The following is a 16,694-nucleotide window of genomic DNA, read 5'->3' as shown; positions in this document are numbered from 1 at the left end:
TCCACTTAGTATAGTTAGTCCACATTAACAGGATCCTAATGCACAACCCTTAGCATTTCAGTGGTCAGTCCCAGGGTCCGTATCTGGGGCCAGCAAGCAGTTGGCCTACTCTTCCTTTCCCTGTGTTCTTTCTACTCTGTGGCTCCAGAGTCCTTGTTCAACAGTGCAGTGTTCCCCACCCTTAAGCCTTTGCTGGCACTGTCTCCTCCAGGATTTCCTTCCCTGCCTCCTCCATCCAGCTAAGCTAACTCCTCTGCCTGCTCTTTACAGTTCAACTCAGGTGTTGATTCGCTCCTCCCTTTCATTCTCAGGACTGTTTACACAGTTGTTTATTGAAGGCTTCAAGAACTTATGCCCATTGTTATCATTAACTCATTGTGTTTAAATAATCAAGACTATCATATCTCAAATCACTTGAGTAAACTGTGTGCCTCAGTTTTTTCCTCTGTAGATTATGGATAATTGCTTTTTATGAAGTCTCAGAGAATTGTTATCATAAAACTCCAGCACAGTGCCTGCTACTTAGAAAGCATCCAACAAATTTAGTATCCATGTTGTCATGAGTGAACTTTCCCTAAAGAAAGTATCTGGCCCTCTTTCCTCACCCCAAGGTCTCTAGTCTGGGGTTTCTGGAATGTGTTCTAGTAGTTTTTCTGGTACCATCTTCTGGCCATCTTAAAAGTACTAACAAGACCACCAACAACAGAAGGTCTGGTTTGCACGAAGAATGCCTGATTGGTGGTCTACACTGCCTTGGGCCTTCCTTCATTTGATAATTTTCCCATTGCTTTCTGGTGCGTGATGCTCATGAGTGTCACCCATGCCAGCCTCCTCAGAGGACCTCACTCTTCCAGTCCTCCCCCGGTCTCTGATCTCTCCTTTGTTGCAAGATTTCCCCTGTAGTATACACATATAATCATGTCTCTTCCATCTTCAAATAAAAAAAAAAGAATAAGAAATAAAATCATTTTTTTTAGTTCCAAGTCCATTTCCATTCACTTCAGTGGTGGCTTAATAAATTTGCTTTTTCAATGCTGGGGAGCTAATCTATGGCCTTGCACGTGCTAGGCAAGTGATCCAAGCCGAGCCATATCCCCAACCTTTCCTTACTGGTTGATAGTGACATGTCAATGTCAAGCCTAGCAGTCACTTCATGTCATTGGCTTAGAGGCTTCTCAGTAGTATCTAACTCTTTTTTATCCATCTCAAAAATTCCATTAAGTTCCTGGGACATCATTATCACTGTCTCTGTCTTATGTCAGTTGTTTTCCATCCCTGAGCTTGGACAGCTTTCCATTCTTACACATCTTGTCTCCTTTCTCTACATCTTCATTTTGGGTACTCACGTCTATATACTGACGACATAAAATTCTCTCTCTATACCATGCGCCATCATTCTTTCATGATCTTAATACAGGCCATCCCTTCTTATCTGATGCTATAGTTTGGTTTACCCTTTAAAATCCCATATGTTGGAGGCTTAGTTTCCAATGGTTGTAGAAGAAGGAACAGGACCTTAAAGGAGTAGGGCCTAATGGGCAGTCCTTAGGCCACTGAGAACATGCCAGTAGAAGTGAATGTTGACTCTCTGGAATGAGTTATCACAGCGTGGAATGGTGATAGGAACCTGAGCCTGACCCCAAGTCTCTCTCTGACTTCTTATTTGACTAGATCATCGTTTGTTCTCTCAAGTCCAGCTGCCATTGTGTCTAACATGAGCTACACAGCCAAGAGGGGCCCTTGCAAGAACCTGAGCCACGCCAATGGGACTGTCACCATCAAAATATGAGTTAGATAATAAGCTCACAGGCTCAGCCTTCCTCAGGCATTCCATTATAAAGCATGGACCAATATATCTGGTTTCTATGAATTGTTCTGACAAATGCCAGTCTGCTCATGTTCCATCCCAGCTCAGCACAACTTGCATTTTCAAGGCAAGCCAAACCTAGCCCCAGAAAAGAGAGCACTGAGCGCTCAACTTGCCTACCTGCTAGCTCGGCCACTCCTGGATACACAAGACACTCCCCACCGCCCCCTTCTGAGTCTCTAGGCTCAGTCCTCAATATTTTCATTCCTTTGGTGTTATCCTGAACCGCCCTTCCTTTCCGGATACCTGCTTTCCCCTCATCTTTACCTTATCGACTCCTGCTCATCCATCAAAATTTAATTAAAGCATTACACTCCCTGGGAAGAGCCTGTCACTCCACTTAGCTTTAATATTCTCCATCAGCCCTAGCAGGCAGCCTCTGTCTGTGGAGCACTGCCAAGGTCACAGTCATAACTCAGGGGCAAAAGGTTGGGGTTAAGCCCCAGCTCTGCACTTCCTAGCTGTGTGACCATCCTCGCCTTATGTCTCAGTTTCCTCATTTGTAAAGTGGATGTGTGAATGATATGTCCACTTCAGGAGGTTATGAGGACAGGGGGATGATTTGTACAGAGTCTGAAACAAGGCCTGAGACAAAATGACCCAAGAAGGCTGAGTTGGCCTGTTAGTATACAACCACCCATTTGCTCGCCTGCTTTCCAAACGGCCACATCTGTGGGGAGAAGAAAGTGTATTTTGAGCATGTTCCCTCAGAATCTATCACAGTAATAGAAGCCTAGTAAACATCCAGGACAAACTCACTGAATGAATGAATAAACATTAAATAGTAAGTGAGAAACAGAGTCAAAATTTTACCTTAAAATATGCTAATGAGTAAGATCGCTCTGATTTTATCTTGTGTTTTTCTACTTGTGCAAAGGATGTTGATGACATCTCATTAACTTGTGGTACACAAGCTCACTGTTCTCTGAGTCAAGAATCCTCTACTCTTGACAGAAGGGCACAATGTAGTTAATTAACGGGACTGCTATTCTGGAAAGCAACATGTAGGCATGCACTGTGACAAAATTCCTCTGAGACACACGCAGAGAAACAAAATTTAAATTCCTATCAGAAAGCCTAACAAACTAAATGGAGAAAAGCAGAGGGTGTTTAAACAAAGTTTGCTTGCAGACAAACACCTTTCCTGAGCTCTCTGGTAGTTAGCTGCCGAGGGATTCTTCACCCACCACCCCAGAAATCCGACCCAGAAAAGTCGAAATGAATAATTGTGATTAACAAAGTGCTAGCAAGTGTTAACCATACCAGGTTGTTCCTCTCCGTGTTGTTTGTAGGAAGAAAAAAAAAGATTAGATGAAAAAACAGATTGAAACACAATCTGAAATATTAGGCTGTGAGGACATGACAGACGAGGCTTCAGGCTCATCTGCCTCAGGGGTCTTTTGGTCCTATGCAGATGCACATTCCTTTCCTAGCATATACTCAAACTCTACTAGGCCCAAAGTCACTGCATCCTGTTGCTTAGATGCCAAGGGCTATCATTTTTGTCCTATCGGGACATGCCATTCCTATAGCTACTCACTTGGATTGTCAATTCTGTAAACACCCCCCACCCCCCGCCTAAGAAATGTTACATGTATTGTTTAAGATACTCAATCCTTTCCTTGGGAGATACCTTTCCATCTTGTCTGTCTTAATCCACATTCTTGACAAACAACTGATGTGATACCATTTGATGGTTAGTCTTCATTGTTAGCTTGACTGGATTAAGTGGAGTACACCTGTGTGTGTCTATTATAGTTCCAGAGACAATTAGATCCTAGGGGCTCTGAACTAACAAAGCATTAATTCCTTGAAGGATCATAATTTGATGGCACTATTGGGAGGGGCCTTATGGACAGAACTAGGCTACTGGGGCTGCCCTGGGGGCTCTGTCATGTCCCGATCCCTTTCTGCCTGCTCTTCCTCTTCTTTCAGGTCATCTCTCAAGCCAACAGCTTCCAGGTGACACAGACTCTTTCTGCTGTGATGGTCTACCCAAGTGCATGGCGTCACCTGACCACACACCAACTCTATGAAATCTTCAGCTGAGATAAACAATTCCCCTTTTAAGGTGTCCTCGAGTATTTTAGTCACACAGACACAAAATAACGCCCCTCCTTTCACTTTTACTTTTTGCCTTAGCAGTTGTGTAAGATCCGTGAGAACTTATATATTAAAGATGGCTTGGCTTAGTCTTTCCCAGGCTGAAACACGAACAGTCCTAGTACACTATAAAATAGTTTGTGCCTCAGTTCTCTTAAGGGTTGACAGCTTCACAGACACACTTCTTACTTACTTTAGGTGTGTTTCTCTCATATACATAAGCCTGACATCCCCTACTGCACACAACTTACACAGGTACCTTTGAATTCTTGTGAGGATGCACAAAATGATGATTTCTACTGTCTGCCTGTCAGGAGTCTTTAAAAAAAATATTTTCACTTTTACTGGTTTTTAGAAGGTACTGGAGGCTCTAGAAGAGACTATTTCAAGTCTGCATCTTAAAGATCCTCTATGTCTTCACCCTGTATAAACTATATGACAGAAAAGATCAGCGGTACGACAAGATGGAGGTTGTAAGTCACCTTCTACTACACTTTTCATACTGCAGAAAGACCTATAAAGGAAGAAGCCTCAGTGCAGTAGGTGAAGCTCTAGGCTCCTAATCCACAGACCTACAAGGCTTTGAAAGTGTCTCTGAAGATTTTCCTCAATAAGAAATAAATGAAATTCTTTGATGCATGTGGAAAGCCAAGACACCTGCTCTCTCTGAACTCTGTTTATCTTCCTTCCTACCCAGACAGGACTATACCAAACACAAGCAGGTAAAACAGTCAGAGAACCCAAGTAACATTACAGAAAAGTATAGGACTTTTCAAACATAGAGCTGTCCATTTCTTAGGCCATTGGATATTTCTAATATGCCATCTTACTAACATGGAAGTAAGAACATAGTTGATTAAATTAATTTTAACCAAAGGAAATGAAAAATCCCATTTTAATAATTATGAGCCCTAATTCAGTGGAGAGGGCATTTTAATCAATAAATTAATTAGTTTTAATTCTAGGGCCAGACTATTTTCAGTCTTCTTTTTAATCAGATCTTGCCCATGGTGAGAACTGCAAGTTGCCCAGGTCTGTTGCAGAGAGAACAGAGGCTGGGGTTAAAGCAAGGTGAAGAGTTTGCATAGCAAGGTCTGGACCAGTGGGGAAGATGAAAAGGAGGCCTGCAGTTCAATATGAGATGAGTAAGCTAGACAGATAAGGGGAGGGGCAGGGATCTGGGCCAGTGATGGCAGACCAGTTGTTTTCCTCCTGAGAGCCTCCAGGGACATAGTTAATGCATTATCCTTTCTTAAATTCTTCCTTCGAATGAAGCTGATTGCAACAGACTCAACTATAAGTAAGGGTGACTTCTAACAATGGGCTTCTTCTTTGGAGACTAACCCAGACCACCAGCTAGCTAGGAGGCAATTCAGAAAGACTGAACTACATCTTGGTGTCTGGGATAGCGTTCATTCTCTGCCATGGTAAAGCTAGAGCTGACTATGTAAATATGGGAATAAAGAGAGCATAGCATAATTAACAACTACTGAAGCATCAGCAGAGTCCGAGGGTAGTAATGCTGGCCAAATGACTAACAGCTATTGACAGTCAAGGTCAATAATTAACAAAGCTGAAGTCAGAGATGAACAGTACAGGATTGCTGTGGGATGTCTTTCTGTATGCTGTGAATATGCGTGGCTACCATTGGTTAATAAACAAAGTTGCATTGGCCTATGGCAAGGCAGAATAGAGCCAGGCAGGAAATTGAAGAAGAGAGACAAGGAGAAGGCAGAGGCAGAGCAGAAGCTTCGAGCCACCACCAGGCGAAGCAAGATGTGAGAGAACAGGTGATGCCACGAAGCCATGTGGCAAAACAGAGATGAATAGAAATGGGTTGAATTAAATTATAAGAGCTAGTCGATAATGAGCTGAGCCATAGGCCATACAGATTAATATAAGCCTTTGTGTGTTTACTTGGGACCAAGCAGCTGTGGGACTGGATGGGACACAGGAAAACCTCCAGCTACACAGGATCATATTCATGGCTGGTTCAGGGGAACAGGAATAGAGAATGTGGGCCTCCATTTACTCAGTTACGATAGCCCAGAAAACCAGACAGTACTTCACCTTTGTCTAGCATCTGCCATGGCCCTGTAAAAGCCCCTGGACAAAGGAACTTGCCAGCCTTTTCCTCTCTTAGAAATCTCTCCTCCTCTCAGGAGTTTCAGTCACTTTCTCTCAATTTCTCACTGCTCGGTAATTCTTAGTGAAGCTTGTTTCTGCTGTGCATACTCCCATGAGAGTGCACATCTTTAACCTTCCTTCGCATGAGACAGTGGATTTAGAGCCATTGTCTCAGGTTGATCTTTGAGACATCCAAGTGTCTGGTACCTTAGGACCCTGGCTCCAGCACAACTAGGTTGAGAAAGATCCTGACATAACTTAAAAACCCTGCATTACAATAAGCAACCTTGGGAAGACAATTCTGGTATTTACTAGACACTGGAGTAAATTTTCCACAAATATCTGCTCCCCATTTTCAGAACAGTCTCCTAAAATTAACATCATAATTTTATAGTTAAGAAAATTGGGATCCAAAGAGATTAAGCAATTCAACCCCAAATTCGGGTTTGAATCTGAGATTCTTTCTTTGACACCTTTACCCATTTTTGCTATGTCACAACCTACCACTTCAAAAGAGAACCCAGTGGGATTTCGACAGAAAAAAATGTTTATGTGAGAGCATCTTTTTAAAACGGTGCATTGCATGTTTATAAGTACAAAAAGAGAAAAACCTTAGATGTACTGGGAAATGGATTTGGGATTATTCTTGAAACAGAAGCATAAACTAACAGTAGTGTAGAGAACATGAAGGGCAAGGATGTGGGGAGGAAGCTGCTCTGACATACTCAGTGGGGGCTGTGAGCTCGCAGAAGACTGGGCCCAGAGTCTCACACATGATTTTGACTTATCTCAACACACAGAAGAGCTTGACAGGTAATCATTTACCTGGAGGTCTGCATATTGTAACTTCCTAAATCTGAACTTGGGCCCTGAGGATACAACAGCCTTGGTGAGGCAAGAATTATGTGTGGGGTTGCCTGACCTGTCTTCCCCTGGAGGCAGTCCCAAAGTAGAGCTCCACATAGTTGATGGATCCAAGGCCAACTGGGCCTGACTCCACAGTTCTATGTCCTTGCTAAACAAATTACGACTCTACACTGTTTTGGAAGGTGTGGATTCGGAACTTCATTGAGAAAAGTGCACCCCAGTGTTTTGTTTCATCAGATAGCTGGCTGGTCTATGGCTGCCTCATTCACGCTGATGTTTTTGTATGTTCCTTCCACTTTTCTCCATGTTGGCCCTCTACTCTCCATGTCTCAGATGGGTTTACCCACCTCTGTCTTCTCTTGTCCTACTTCCCTGGAAAGCATTCATATTAAACAAGTAACCTTATAGCATGCTTTCCGATCAGTAGGAAAGCAGCGTTTTCTTGTCTTCTTTGCCAACTCTCTCGAGACATCTCTGTGACCAGAGTAGCCACTAACATGTTGACAGGAAAAAAAATACTCACATTTCAGCTCCAGCTTGATGAAGTCTGTGTTCCCCAGATTTTCCAGAAATACTCCCCGAGGGATTAACGTCTTGAAGTAGAAAGAAATGTCAGCACTAGTTTCTCCTTGGAAGGTAGAGAAGTGCAGGTAGGATGATGGATTTGGGAAGGAGGCGGCATTCCAATAATTTCCTGTGGGATGAAGAGAGAAGACAAGATAATCTGTACCTTGATTAGGGCAAGTTTATATATACAAAAGATCTATTTCTCGAGTTTAGTAAACCTTTATGGGCAATAGCCATGCTTCCCTAAACAATTGCCGAGGGAGCAGACTCTTCAGTGGAGCTGCCTTCAAGTTGTGCAGATAGCTCCAGATGTGGCAGGGGAATAGGGTCTGAAACACTGGGATTTACATGAGAAAGAAGGTAGTTTGCAGAGCAAGACTGGAAACCTTTCTTTCCTTGGGCTTCATCTAAAGAAGAGAGCATGCCCAGGGTGTGAGGAAATACAAATGGCAGTGCTGGAGACTACAAAGGTCCTATAAGGGCCATACAACACACGCAGCTCCTCCCTCCGCTCACTAGCCCACTCTCATTCTTGCGGCTGCTCTTTTCTTAGTTCACTGTCCCTAGTTCTATTTCTGACCATGAATACCTGGGGTAATCTTTGGTCCTGGGACACTAGAGCATGGGATTGGATGCCATCTGAACTCACCCAGTGCTCTTAGTCAGTCAGTACCATGGTAGAGTGGCCAGTGTCTCAAGAAGAATTCACAAGTCATAATAAAACTCCAAACCAACTTACTCAGATTCCACTGGTACAAATGGATCAAGAGGTTAATATGGGATCATGACCTGATTTGCAACTTGATTTCCCGTGGAGACTCCTTTCTACTATACACATTTTACCATCCCAGCTTAAGACCAGATTAAGACAACATACATAGATATGTTTTCAAACAGTTACTAAAGTCTTGAGCTTTAACACTAATTCTACAGTCTGTTCTAATGGTGTGTGCTGTACCTGTCTTCTGAAGAGTACAATAGGTGAGCTGAACTTACTTCATTAGTTTAGACTCACACCAACTTCACTTTCTTTCCTTTAATGAAAATCGTGTATATATGCGACATTAAATACAATTACTATTCTTCAACGAAGGTAACATTATGTTGGCACTGCTATACTTAAGCTAAATTTTTAAATTAAACATGCGGTATTGTTCTACTCAGATATTAAATTACCTTCTTTCCTCACCAATGCTATTTGTTTTTGTAGTCATCTAGGATGTAGTGACATCCAGATAAGCGCATGGAATACTTAAAGTTAAATGCATTATAGATATGCACATTAAAATTTTAATGAGTTTATGTGAGCCACCTCAGTGATTTCTCAATAAAGCAACACCAGACTGTAAGTGGCTTAGTGCAACTAGTGGGGGAGGGCAAGAAAAGAAACTCACGTGTTCATGGAAACAAAACCGAGACCACACAGTTGGTTCCCATTATCCCTTGGTTAGTTGCAGTACAATAGTGGATATCAAAATCTGAGAATGGAAGGCCCTTAAATAAAATACTGAATTACTGGCATATAATTTATGCACATCCTTCTGTATACACTAAATCACCTCCAGATGACTGGTGATACTAATACAATGGGAATACTGGGCTGCAGTTGTCATACTGGATTGTTTAACAGCCGGGGAAAGTTTGCATATGCTTCTTTATGGAGTCCTCTTTCCTTTCACCTTCGTGTGTGTTCTGAAGGCTGAACTAAAGGTGCCAGGCTCACATGGCACTTGCTGAGTCATCTTACTGGCCCCACTGTGGAGGCCCACAAAGGTTCCTTGTGAGATCTGAGCTTGCTTTACCCAGCAGAGCTGCATTAGAGGATGGCTTGACCATGTGTGTGGTTACCAGGTGACTGGAAGAATTTGCACTTGGCTGTGCTAGGTTTTTGCTTCACCAGTTGGCATTCCTATAAACAGCCCTTTAGAAGAGACAGTAAGGGCCAGTGGATAAGGATGCAGGCCCACCCGAGGATACCCTGTGTTTCTATCTGTTTCTCTTCCCTATATATTTCTATCTAAATCTCTTAGCCCTCTCTCCTTAAGAGTCCCTGGGGAAGAAAAAAGTGGGAGCAGGTCTCCCACACCCCACCTTTTTGAGTAGGCTCTCACTGGGCTGAAGAATCAGTAAGCTCAAGGTATCCTGTCTAGGCTTCCCCAGCACTGGCATTACAAATGTATGCTATCATATCTGGCTTGTATTTCTGTAGGTCCAGGGGATAAAACTCAGGTTCTCATGCTTGAATGGAAAGCTCTTTACCAACTAAGCCATATTCCCATCTTCTAGTAATTATTTTTGAAATGCAATTCAGGAAAATAGTCCCCTGGGACACCAGTGAAAACCCAAGTCATAAGCTCACCCTGCACCGATTGGGAACAGGTAAGGCCCCATCTCTGGACTGGGCAGACCAAGTCCCTAGCCCCTAGACCCCAGGGGCACATTCTGTGCCCCTACCCCAAGCCATTGGAGCCCCAGGGACTGGCCAGCTGCCTCTTCCCCTGACCCCTCACCAAGAAAACAGATCCCACCCTGCACCAGTTAGGAATAGCTGCTTCCTGAGACAAAGCCCACTGGTGCCCAGTGGGTTAAGATCTGCCCTCTGAGACACAGAATCCATTAGTACTGACTGAACCAAGAGCCTGAATTAGACCAAGAGCTCCCATTAGACCAAGAATATCAATCAGACCAAGAAAGGCTCCCCTCAGACACAGATACCACTTGCACAGAGTAGAGGAAGAGATGGATAGACGCCAGTGCAAAAATACAGTCAACAACATAAAGACCAATATGGCACCATAAGAACCTAGTGGTTCTCCATCAACAAGACCTGAACATTCCAAAGCAGAAAAAGCAGAAGAAATTGACCTTAAAAATGACTTCAAGAAGATGATAGAGGAAAAAAAAAAGAAGATGATAGAGGCCTTTAAAGAAGAAATAGAAGTTTCCCTTAAGGAAATCGAAGAAAATATAAACAAAAAATTTGAAGAAATCAATAAATCCCTTAAAGAAAGCCAAGAAAAAGCAATTAAACACGTGAAGAAAACAGTCCAAGATTTGAAAACTGAAATAGAGGCAATAAAGGAGACACAAACTGAAGGAATGCTGGAAATAGAAAATCTGAGTAAATGAACAAGAACTACAGATGCAAGCATAACAAATAGAATGCAAGAGATGGAAGAGAGAATCTCTGGTGTTGAAGATACAATAGAGGAAATAGATTCATCAGTCGACTAAAACACTAAAGCCAAAAAAGTCATAACACAAAACATCCAGGAAATATGGGACACCATTAAAAGACCAAACCTAAGTAAGAATAATAGGGGTAGAAGAAGGAGAATACCAACTCAAAGGCACAGAAAAATATATGCAACAAAATCATAGAAGAAAATTTTCCCAACCTAAAGAAGGAAACGCCTATGAAGGTACAAGAACCTTACAGAACACCAAATAGACTGGATCCAAAAAGAAGTCCCCTTGCCACAAAGTAATCAAACCACTAAACATATAGAATTAAAAAAATATTAAGAGCTTCAAATGAAAAAGGCCAAGTAACATATAAAGGCAGACCCATTAGAGTAACACCTGACTTCTCAACGGAGACTCTGAAAGCCTGAAGGTCCTAGACAGACATTTTGCAGACATTAAGAGACCGTGGGTGCCAACCCAGACTATTATATCTAGCAAACCACTCAACTGCCATAGATGGAGTAAACAAAATATTCCATGATAAAACCAGATTTAAATAATATCTATCCACAAATATAGCTCTATAGAAAGCACTGGAAGGAAAAATGCAACCTAAGGAAGTTAGATACACCCATGAAAACACAGGCAATAGATAATCCCACATCAACAAATACCAAAGAAGAGAAACACACAACACTACCACCAAAAAATAACAGGAATTAACAATCATTGGTCATTAATATCCATTAATACCAATGGTCTCAATTTGCCTATAAAAAGACACAGGCTGACAGAATGGATATGAAAACAGGATCCATCCTTCTGCTGCATACAAGAAACACACCTCAACTTTAAAGAAAGATACTACCTCAGAGTAAAAGGCTAGGAAAAGATTTTCCAATCAAATGGACTTAAGAAGCAAGCTGGTGTAGCTATCCTAATATCTAAAAAACGGACTTCAAACTAAAATCAATTGAAAGAGCTTGGGAAGGACATTACATACTAATCACAGGGAAAATCCACCAAGATGAAGTTTCAGCTCTGAACATTTATGCTCCAAATACAAGGGCACCCACATTTGTAAAAGAAACATTACTAAAGCTTAAACTGCACATCAAACCCCACACTCTAGTAGTAGTAGATTTCAGCACCCCACTTTCACCACTGGATAGATCTGCCAGACTGAAACTTAACAGAGAAATAAGGGACCTAACAGAAGTTATGACTCAAATGGACTTAATAGATATTTACAGAACATTCTACCCTAATAAAAAGAATATACCTTCTTCTCAGCACCTCATGGAACCTTCTCTAAAATTGACCACATGCTCAGTCACAAAGCAAATCTCAACAGATACAAAAAAATTGGAATAACCTCCTGTATTTTATTGGATCACCATGGCTTAAATTTAGATTTCAACAACAACAAAAATTACAGAAAGCCTACAATCTCATGGAAACTGAATAATGCCCAAACAAATCGCCAATGGGTCAAGAAAGAAATAAAGAAATTAAAGATTTCCTAGAATTCAATGAAAATGAAAGTACAACATACCCAAACTTATGGGACCCTATGAAAGCAGTGCTAAGAGGAAAATTCATAGCACTAAATGCCCACATAAAGAAGATAGAGAAATCTCACACTAGTGACTTAACAGCACACCTGAAAGCTCTAGAACAAAAAGAAGCAAACTCACACAGGAGGAAATGATGCCAGGAAATAATCAAATTGAAGGCTAAAATCAATGAAATAGAAACAAAGAGAACAATACAAAGAATCAATGAAACAAAGAGGTGGTTCTTTGAGAAAATCAACAAGATAGACAAGCCATTATCCAAATTAACCAAAAGGCAGAGAGAAAGCATCCAAATCAACAAAATCAGAAATGAAAAGGGAGACATAACAACAGACAACGAGGAAATCCAGAGAATCATCAGGTCATACTTCAAAAACCTGTACTCCACAAAATTAGAAAATCAAAAAGAAATGGACAATTTTCTGGATAGGTACCATATATCAAAGTTAAATCAAGACCAGATAAATGATTTAAATAGACCAATAACCCTTAAGGAAATAGAAACAGTCATTAAAAGTCTCCCAACCAAAAAAAGCCCAGGACTAGATGATTTCAGCACAGAATTCTACCAGATTTTCAAAGAAGAGCTAATTCCAATATGCTTCAAATTGTTCTACACAATATAAACAGAAGGAACATTACCAAACTCTTTTTATGAGGCTACAGTTACCCTGATACCCAAACCACACAAAGATGCAACAAAGGAAAGAGAATTATAGACTAATCTCTCATTGATGCAAAAATACTCAATAAAATATTGGCAAACACACTCCAAGAACACATCAAAAAAGTTTTCCATCATGATCAAGTAGGCTTCATCCCAGGGATGCAAGGATAGTTCAACATATGAAAATCCATCAATGTAATATACCATATAAACAAATTGAAAGAAAAAACCACATGATCATCTCATTAGATGCTGAAAAAGCCTTTGACAAAATCCAACACCCCTTCATGATAAAGGTCCTAGAGAGATCAGGAATATAATGAATATACCTAAACATAATAAAGGCAATTTATGGCAAGCTAACAGCCAAAATCAAATTAAATGGAGAGAAACTTAAAGCGATTTCACTAAAATCAGGAACAAGACAAGGCTGTCCACTCTCCCCATATTTATTCAATATAGCACTTGAAGTTCTAGCTAGAGCAATAAGACAACAAAAGGAGATAAAAGGGATAAAAATTGGAAAGGAAGAAGTTAAACTTTCACCATTTGCAGATAATATAATAGTGTACATAAGTGACCCCAAAAATTCTACAAGGGAACTCTTACAGCTGATAAACTCCTTCAGTAATGTGGCAGGATACAAGATTAACTAAAAAGAAATCAGTAGCCCTCCTATGTACAAATGATAAAAGGGCTGAGAAAGAAATCAGAGAAATATTACCCTTTATAACAGCCACAAATAACATAAAATACCTTGAGGTAACTCTAAGCATGTGAAAGAACTTTAAGTCTCTGAAGAAAGAAATTGAAGAAGATATCAGAAAATGGAAAGATCTCCCATGCTCATGGATAGGCAGTTAACATAGTAAAAATGGCAATCTTACCAAAAGCAATCTACAGATTCAATGCAATCCCCACCAAAATCCCAACACAATTCTTTACAGACTTGGAAAGAACAATACTTAACTTCATATGGAAAAACAAAACAACCCAGGATAGCTAAAAGAATCCCGTACAATAAAGCAACCTCTGGAGGCATCATGATCCCTGACTTCAAGTTCTATTATAGAGCTACAGTAATAAAAACAGCTTGTTACTGGCATAAAAACTGGCACGTGGACTAATGGAATCGAATTGAAGATCCTAACATTAATCTGCACTCATATGAACACCTGATTTTTGACAAATAAGCCAAAACTGTACAATGGACAAAAGAAAGCATCTTCAACAAATAGTGCTGGCATAACTGAGTATCAACATGTAGAAGATTGCAAAGACATCAACATAAATCCAGTTACACTGAACCTGATAGAAGAGAAAGTAGGAAGTAGTCTTGAACACATTGGCACTGGAGATCACTTCCTAAATGTAACACCAGTAGCACGGACACTGAGAGAAACAATCAATCAATGGGACCTCTTGAAACTGAGATGCTTTTGTAGGGCAAAGGACATGGTCAATAAGACAAAAACAACAGCCTACATAATGGGAAAAGATCTTCACCAACCCCACATCTGACAGAGGGCTGATCTCCAGAACATATAAAGAACTCAAGAAACTAGACATCAAAATACCTAACAATCCAATTAAAAAATGGGCTACAGAGCTAAACAGAAAATTCTCAACAGAAGAATCTCAAATGGCTGAAAGACATTTAAGGAATTTTTCAACATCCTTAGTCATCAGGGAAATGCAAATAAAACAACTCTGAGATACTATCTTACACCTGTCAGAATGGCTAAGATCAAAAACACTGAAGACAGCTTATGTTGGAGAGGATGTGGAGCAAGGGGAACACTACTCCACTGTTGATGGGAATGCAAACTTGTACAGCGACTCTGGAAATCAGTATGGTGGTTTCTCAGAAAATTGGGAATCAATCTTCCTCAAGACCCAGCCATACCACTCTTGGGCATATACCCAAGGAATGCTCAATCGTACCACAAGGACATATGTTCAACTATGTTCATAGCAGCATTATTTGTAATAGCCAAAACCTAGAAACAACCTAGATGCACTTCAACTGAAGAATGGATAAAGAAAATGTGGTACATATACACAATGGAGTACTACTCAGCAGAGAAAAACAATGACATTATGAAATTTGCAGGCAAATGGATGGAACTAGAAAATATCGTCCTGAGTGAGGTAACCCAGACTCAGAAGGACAAACATGGTATGTACTCAATCATAAGTGGATACTAGATGTAAAACAAAGGATAACCAGACTGCAACCCACAGCTCCAGGGAGACTAGCTAGCAGTGAGGACCCTAGGAAGGATGCATGGATCACCCAGTGAAGGAGAAATAGATGAGTGAGATCTATATGAGCAAACTGGGGGTGAGGGAAGTAATGGAGGGCAAGGGCTGGGGGATGAGAACATAGAGGAAGGGGAGGTTCGAGCTGGAACAGGAACAGAGTGGGAGAGCAAGGAAAGAGATACCATGAAAAATGAAGACATCATGGGAATAGGGAGAAACAGAGTGTTAGAGAAGTTCCCAGGAATTCACAAGGATGATCCCACCATAGACCACTGGCAATAGTTGAGAGGGTGCCTGAACTGACATACTCTGGTATATGAATATCCTAACTGTCATCATAGAGTCCTCATCCAGTGACTGATGGAAGCAGATGCAGAGATCCACAACTGGGTGCCAGATTGAGCTCCAGGAGTCCAATCAATGAGAGAAAGGAGGGATTCTATGAGCAAGGGACATCGAGACCATGATAGGAAAAAGTACAGAGATGGCTAGCCAAACTAGTAGAAATGCATGAACTGTGGACCAATAGCTGAGGAGCTCCCATGGTACTGGACTAGGCCCTCTGGATAGGGAGACAGTTGTTTAGCTTGAAATGTTTAGGAGGCCCCCAGGCAGTGGGATTGGAACCCAGCCCTAGTGCATGAGCCGGCTTTTTGGAGCCTAGTGCCTATGATGAGACACTTTGCACAGCTTTGGTGCAGGGAGGAGGGGCTTAGACCTGTTTCAAATGAATGTACCAGGCTCTGCTGACTCCCCACTGGAGAACTTGCTTTGGAGGAGGTGGGAATGGGGAGTGTGTTGAGGGGGAAGGCTGGGGGGTGGGTGGGAGGAGGGAGGACAGGGGAATCGTGGTTCATATGTAAAATGAATAGAAAACCTCTTAATAATGATAATTTAAAAAAAGAAATGCAATTCAGTTGCTAAATATATAGATACAGCCAAGGTTGATGATTTCTTATTAGTTAATTTTGAATTTTATCATACTGTTCACATTGAATTGGGCTGTGGTTTGTTAAGAATTTATACACATTGGATAAGGGGTTGAATGGATGACATAAAATAGTTTCTAATATTTCTTATTCTTTGGAGTTGTCCCAGAATAATGATCTCACTTTTAACTATTTTAGAAGATAATATATAACTGGTAAGTCAGGGAAAATATGTCTGTAGGTGTCTCCACTAGAATAAAAATGTTTGTAGAGGGTTGAGGATGTAGCTCAGCTAGGAGAGTGCTTGCCTAGCATGTGTTTGATCCTTAGCACTGCAGAGCCAGCAATGGAGGTACATGTCTGTAACTCAGGAAGTGGAGACAGGAGGAGCAGAAGTTTGAGGTCATTCTCTCTGGAGAAGGAGAGTGCAGCCTGGGCTCCTTGAGACCCTAACTCAAAAAAGAAACATTGGGGATAGGGACTGATTGTTCTTAAGGTATATGATGTGCAGTTTTAGTTTGCTGGGTTTTAACTGTTCA

At 41.2% G+C, this 16,694-nt stretch overlaps 1 protein-coding gene across 1 annotated transcript in view; it reads right to left on the bottom strand.

The window, feature by feature from the left end:
• The window catches only part of Cntnap2 (contactin associated protein 2), a 1,432,736-nt gene that overhangs the window by 218,852 nt on the left and 1,197,190 nt on the right, over window positions 1-16,694 (bottom strand). The window contains exon 16 of the mRNA XM_059257035.1: window positions 7,488-7,658. Within this exon, the coding sequence (XP_059113018.1) occupies window positions 7,488-7,658 (171 nt within the window). The remainder of the gene's footprint in view (window positions 1-7,487; window positions 7,659-16,694) is intronic.

This window comes from Peromyscus eremicus, chromosome 3 (genome assembly GCF_949786415.1).
Source record: "Peromyscus eremicus chromosome 3, PerEre_H2_v1, whole genome shotgun sequence".
NCBI lineage: Eukaryota > Metazoa > Chordata > Mammalia > Rodentia > Cricetidae > Peromyscus > Peromyscus eremicus.
This window is presented reverse-complemented; position numbering and strand designations above follow the sequence as displayed.